At 43.4% G+C, this 7,115-nt stretch overlaps 1 protein-coding gene across 1 annotated transcript; it reads right to left on the bottom strand.

The window, feature by feature from the left end:
- Positions 1–547: 547 nt before the first annotated feature.
- Positions 548–6,597, bottom strand: LOC132804158 (uncharacterized). The gene is made up of 2 exons (XM_060818158.1): positions 2,055–6,597; positions 548–907 (listed from the first exon to the last, which is right to left on the bottom strand). Exon 1 carries the CDS (start codon positions 5,366–5,368, stop codon positions 3,551–3,553), a length of 1,818 nt encoding a protein of 605 aa, XP_060674141.1. The 5' UTR covers positions 5,369–6,597; the 3' UTR covers positions 548–907; positions 2,055–3,550.
- Between the last annotated feature and the right edge of the window lie 518 nt (positions 6,598–7,115).

Genomic DNA, 7,115 nt, shown 5'->3' on the forward strand with positions numbered 1-7,115 from the left:
ATAAATGTCTACTTAATAGATGATCGATTTAAAACTCAATCTTCAGTAGTTTTGTCTATTATTGATGTATCTATCCCTTTTTTTTTTTAAAAAAATTATTATATTTTGACAACGATTATTTTTATTCTTAATAAAGCTTGTTATTGTACTTAATAGATGTCCAATTCAAAAATCAGTCTCCAATAATGTAAAACTTGTGAGCTCTAAAAGATGGGAGATTAAAAAATGTAAGATCAATGAACATTAATGGTGGCGGATTGTGACAACCAGGAGTGAACAAATGTAATGCTGCTAAGGTAAGTGTGGGTGGGTGAGAGGCACTCGCAGGCTATTTTATTGGCAAAGGTCACCTACACAACCCAGATCTAGAACTGTGGTGGTTCAAATGTAAAGTATACACTTTCTTAACAACTGATATCTTTTTTGAGCATTTGACTTCAATGTTTATAAGAACTCTGAAGTTAAACGTGCTCCAGTGGGAGTAATCCTAGGATAGGTCACCTCTTGGGAAATCTGAACAAAAACTCATACTATCGGGAAGACAAAATGTCAGGACCCGTCCAGAATTCCTCCTCCGGAACCCTAGACAGCCCTGATCCCAGGGAAATACCACCGAACCTTCCAACGGAAAATCCGGCAGCACCTCCCCTAAGGGATTTACTTACCACAAATTTACCTGCACTGAAAACACACTTCAAAAATATCCCCTTATTCCTCCCACAAACTACAAATTGGTTCCACAAATTGCAGCACTTAAAAAAAATAAATACAGTAATCCAGTGCAAAATAAATACAACAAGAGTGAAAGAAATATTACAACTGCAATAAAAGAATAACAGGGTACTTCACGAAGTAAAACAGCGAGGAAGATCAAGTCCGCTCCGAATGAACACCGACAACCTGGAACCTAGAGGAACGGAATTTAAGAGTGTGAGATGCTAATCATCTCAGTGAGCGACCCTGCTACTATACCAGTAATAAGTATAAATAATAATTATTTGGAAATAATAATTTCTCTCAAAACCCTTACAATTCTCTCAGTTGGAAAGGTTCCCCTTTTAAAACAATTTCACAAAACCCTTTATCCATATTCCCCGAAAACCAAAACATCAATTAAATACCAGAAGCGGTAACAATTATATTTTTAATTCCAATTCAGTTTCCAAACATTTTATTTTTAAAACACAGTTCTGAAAATCATTTGATGCACCCACTATATACCAGTGGCGCCAACAGTACCCAGCGTCCCAAGGTACCGCCAGACAGGAGGTTATAGAAAGAAACCGGCATACGGTCGCGTGGCGTCCCACTGCGCCGCTGCTAACCTGGTGTCCCGGCCAATGGGGGGTGGCCACCCTCTCCGATGGCATCCACAGGACACCCTCATAATATCACCTGCGCGCTACTCACACCCACCTGCGCGCTAATCATATCCGTGTGCACAATATCCATATCACATATACCATATCACATAATCAGAACACCAGTACGTGCACGGTGCATCTAAAAATCATAAAATCCACAATTTAAATTATAAAACAAATTTCACATTTTTCATAAACATAGCGGGCATAATCCATCCGCTTGAACCGGGAAATTCTCCACAATTTCCTTATAATTAATACCATAAATCCCATGATTTTCAAATCCACCAACTCCCAAATCCATCAATTCAAATATCCACATTTTTTTCCAAGCATAAATAATTCTCAAAATCTCATAATCAAATCTCATAATATTTCATGGGCATATTTTATAAAAATTGAAATCACCAACATAACCAAATATTTTCCTTGAAATATTTGAAATTCAAATCGTGCCCAATTTACCATTAAAACCACACCAATTTCAAAATCCTCAAAACCATAAAATAATTCCACACGGCATAAATTTGTAGAATTCGCATTTTCTTAAATCCAATAAATTCATAAATAATTCTACAATAAATCCAATAAATATTTGGCACATAGAAATTAAATTCCAAATATTTAATTCACACATAATATATTCATCAATTAAATTCCCCAAAATTAATTTGAAGGTGGGTCACTCACCTGGAGCACGCAATTAACCCATGATCCACTACGGGATCAATTCTACGACTCACCGGTGCTCCTAGAACAAAATTCACAGACAGTCAAATAAATTAATATTTTATTCGGGTAAATAATACCCGGTACCCGGGGGGTCAAAACACAAACGATAACTAAAATTTACGAATTATATACCGAATCGAAGCTCGAGTGATGCTAATCACAGATCCGGTCTTAATTTCCGATGATCGTACCCGACGGGGTTGGAATTTTATCGGGAAGCTTTTCGGGTTTCGGCTCTGCAATTCTCCCAAACCGTCGCGAATTGGTGGAAACGGAAGTCGGATTTGGGTTCAGGAGGTCGAACACTGCGGACTGGAGCTGGCCGGAATTTTCGGGTACTCGCCGGAACAGTAATTTCCGGCGGGCCGCCACGTCACCGGCAACCGTCGCCGGAACAGTAATTTCCGACGGTGGCCGTTTGCTGTGAAATTTTGCAGATTTGTAGATCGTGAGGAGAGCAATCCAACGGGACCGACGGTGAGCAAAACGGAGGTCGGACGGCGGAGAAATCACCGTTTGAAGATTTTTGACCCCTCGCCGGAAAACGCTCCGATCCCGGCGCGTCGGTGGTCCGATGGCCGTGATTTTTGGTGGGTAGGCCGGACTTGAGGAGAGGATGTTGGGTGTATGGCGCGTGTACTGTAGATCGGCCGGAATAGTGCCGATTCGCGGTGGCCGGCGGTGGAGGGAGAAAAATCGCCGCCAAACTTCGGACGTCCGATCCGGGCGCGTCCGGCGGCCGTTCGCCGTGAAATTTGGAGGTTTTGCCGGAAATGAGGTGGGCAAGCTTTCTGTCCGGCGCGTGTACAGTAACTCGGCCGGAACAGTGGCAAAATCCGGTGGCCGGCGGTGGCTCTCTCTCTCTCTTTCTCTCTCTTTCTCTCTCTTCTCTCTCTTTCTCTCTCTTCCCCGAGAGTTTTTCAAAATTAAAACCCTGCATGACACTGTTCATGCCACGTGGACCAATCAGAAACTGACACGTGGCGTTTCACTGTTCACCGACCCAAAAAAAAATATTAAAATAATACGGTATCCGGTAAATTTCAAACGTCCATAACTTTTTAACCGGATGTCCGTTTTGAGCGTGCCGCTAGTCTGTGAACTCGTATCGACGAGCACTTCACAACCATGCATGAGTCAAAGCTCAATTCCCCATAAACAAAAAGTCAACTCCGGCACCCCTTGGACAGTTTGGACCGCAACTTGTTTCGTCCATAACTTTCAAACCGTAGCTCCGTTTTCGACGTGCTACCAGACTACGAACTCGTGGCATCGTGCACTTCGCCACGGTACCCTAGTCAACTCAAAATTCTTACCGAGTCAAAAAGTCAACTTTTGACCCCCTTCGGTCAACGGTCAACCTCGGTCAACGTGCACGGATTCCGGTGCGATTCGGGACGGGGTGTTACAGCCTTCCCCCCTTACAAAAATTTCGTCCTCGAAATTTCCGCACGTCACTGGAACAGATACGGGTACTGCTCACGCATCTGTGCTTCGGGTTCCCACGTTGCTTCCTCGACCAAGTGGTTCCTTGCCAACCAATCCATGCCCAACACTACTTCAAGTCCGGATAGATCCAACAGGATCAGGTCTGTTTCCATCCCTTGATCTGTGAAATCGTCGGGCGTAGTCCTGGCTCCCTGCTGCGTCATAGCAAACACCCGGCCTTGACTTGTCTGCTGGGGTCTCCTTCCTCTACCTCGACTCGATCCTGCAGACGGCTGTACTGATCCCGAAGAAACTCCTACTGGCTGACTCCCCTGGGAACTCTGTCCTGGAAATATCCCCGTATGCTGTGTCCGTCGACCTGCTTCTAGCACACTGCTGCTACCATAAGGGCAATCCCTCCTTATGTGGCCTGGCTGCCCACACCGAAAGCATAAACCATCCATCTGACACTGCCCAGAATGATTCCCCCTACAAAGTGGACAAATCCGCGGAGAACCAATGCGTGACTGCTGATACGAGCTTGCATCCACACTGATCGAATGGCGAGCTGGCTGGGGCATGCGATAACTATCTCTCCTCTGGAATCTGCCTCGTGGGCTTAACCCATCACTGTCTGAGCCTGAGCTATGGCTCTTCTTAGCTGCCCCCTGTCGAGGTACTCCGCTATACGAACCTTCGAATGATCTGCGCCTCGCGGGTCTGTGTATCTCCTCCTGTCTCTCTAGCTCGAGCGCTGCATCCCTGGCGGACTGATAGGTGGGATGTACTGATCCAGAAAGGGTGTAGCTGATGCTCTCTTTCAATCCGTCTATGAACCTCACCTTCTTCGTGTGATCGTCGGGAATTAGGTGCATGTAGAATTCTGATAGTTCTCGGAATCTCCTCTCGTACTCTGTCACTGTCATGTTCCCCTGTCGTAGTTCTTCGAACTCTCTCCTTCTCGCCTCACGGTACGCAGGAGGACAAAACTCTATCAATGGCAGTTGTTCATCCCAGCTACCACGAAACTGCATAATGCAAGACCTTAGCATGTCTTCTAATGTCTGGATTGTGCGCTCTGCTTGTCCATCAGATTGTGGGTGAAAAGCGGTGCTGTAGTTAAGTCTTGCTCCTAGTGCATCAGCCAACTTCCGCCATAGTCGTGAAGTAAAGCGCGGATCTCGATCGGAGACGATGGCTAACGGTACTCCATGAAGACTTACAATGCGCTGCATGAACAACTGGGCTAACTTCTCGGGCGAAAAACGTTCTCGTACCGGTAGGAAGTGTGCCGACTTGGTGAGACGATCAATGATTACCCAAATGCCGTCGTACCTTCTAGGTGTGGAAGGAAGCTTGAATACGAAGTCCATGTTGAGTTCTTCCCACTTCCACACGGGAATCGGTAAAGGTTGGAGTAGTCCCGAAGGCTTCTGTCTTTCTGCTCTCACTTGTTGACAAATCAAACACTTTAATACGAAGTCTGCCACTTCTCTCTTCATACCAATCCACCAATAATACTTAACAAGCGTCCGGTACATCTTGGTACTTCCCGGATGCATCGCATACATCGAGCTATGCGCCTCCTCTAAAATCTCCTTCTTGAGTCCTGGAATATCCGGAACACAAAGTCGTCCTTTATACACGAGGGCTCCATCCCTCCTTATGGAAAATTCCGGATCAAGACCTTCTTGTACCTTGCCCTTAATTGTCCTCAACTTAGGATCTTCCATTTGGGTCTCTACTATACGATCCACCAACACCGGTCGTACCTGGAAGCTAGCCATGAGAACTCCTAAAGGATGCATATGCATTAACACCCCCATCTTCTTCAACTCCACCATGAGAGGTAGTTGGATGACTTGGATGTGAGCAAGGGATCCAGTAGCCTTCCTACTCAAAGCATCTGCCACTACATTCGCCTAATAGTGACTTTAACTTCCCTCTTGTGCAACTTTCCTTCTCATGCCCACTAATTAAGGATAGTCAAATTGGTCCACGAGAACACGATCTACAAGTCTTGGTCATAGTCGAACGCTAACCATAAGGTGCTTCTAAAGCATGCATCCTTAAACCAACAACCAACTCTCGTAACTCGATCAGCAATCCAAAAGGTAAGATTAGAACTTAAGTCTAATTTCCTCAAATACTGGTATCACCAAGTTAAGGTTGAGATTAATTCACTTATCTTCGATTACCCTCCTAGTACTTACAATTATAAAACCCTTGCTCCTCATTGATTTACCAATAGTCTTAACCTCGACAAACATCAATCTTTCTTTTAACTAAATTCATCAAGGTCATGAATAAAATTCTCAACATCCAAATACCATTCTTGAAAACCCTAAGTTTTCCCAATTTCAAATAGATTCCATGAATCCACACCTCAAGCAATAAGAAATTTAAATCTTAATTCTAGCATCACCACCAATACTATGAACAAATCACTAGATCCTTAACCCACACTTCTTAAATTCTAACTCCGTCCCAAAAATCATACTCCTTATCATTGTAAATTATCACCAACAATATCAACCACCTTGAATCGATGAAGCACCATCAATACGAACCTTAAATCTCCAAGGAAATAAAATATCAAGATCTTAGCTTCTAGAATGAAAATAACCATGCTTAAACATCCAACCATGCCTAAGGAATCATCCTCATCTCATTAACCTCATCAACCACCAAGTAGAACTTTAGTCGCTATCCGGAGCTGGCTTGATTCTCTAAACGCTATCGTACCTTCTCTTTGTGAATGATAGTTTAAGCACGAAATCCATGTTTACATCTCCCTACTTTACTTGTCGGTGACTTAAGTACCTTTATTCGGATCTTGCAACTTCCTTTATCGTGCCAAACCACCATGTCATCCAGTGAGCATTCCATACGTCTTGGTACCCTTGGGGTGTATCGCATACTTTGAATCACGTGCTTCCTTTAAGATCTGCTTTTTGAACTCAACGATACCCTGCTTTGGATTCTCGACTGGCGATACTTAACCCTTAAGTCGCTCTTGGAAAAACCATAACATAAAACAAATAATAAAATATATTTTTCAAATATACCTAACTTGCATAGGCAATTGTTAAAACTCCACATTGAAAATCATATCTTAAAATCCATAGCATAAAATAAAATATGCACGCTTGTAATGGAGGTACGTACGACACCTTCTACATGTTACGTAATCCATGATTCCAACTGTCGCCGACACTCTGCTACCAATACAAACCAGGGTGGTTGCCTATATTGGCCGTCCAATCCCCTGGACTCGTAGGCAACATGATCATGGGGCTAGCTCTACATGGACCACATTGGTTCGCCGCCTCCATATGGTGCAGTATAATATCAAACAATATAACATACAGATACATGTATGAACACAAACCAAAAATACTTGAATAAAACACCTTTAATTTCAAATACCACTTTGAAAAGTATTTAATTTTGATAATCGATCAGAAAAATATTTTTGACGCCTTGAAATCGATCGATCGACACACATCCTTAGACAATCATCTTTCTCCTCCATGAACGAAACGGATACCATTCACGATGATAAGCTTGACCTTCAAAAAGAAAAGGCAT

The sequence above is a fragment of the Ziziphus jujuba genome, chromosome 6 (assembly GCF_031755915.1).
Source record: "Ziziphus jujuba cultivar Dongzao chromosome 6, ASM3175591v1".
In the NCBI taxonomy this organism is placed as follows: Eukaryota; Viridiplantae; Streptophyta; class Magnoliopsida; order Rosales; family Rhamnaceae; genus Ziziphus; species Ziziphus jujuba.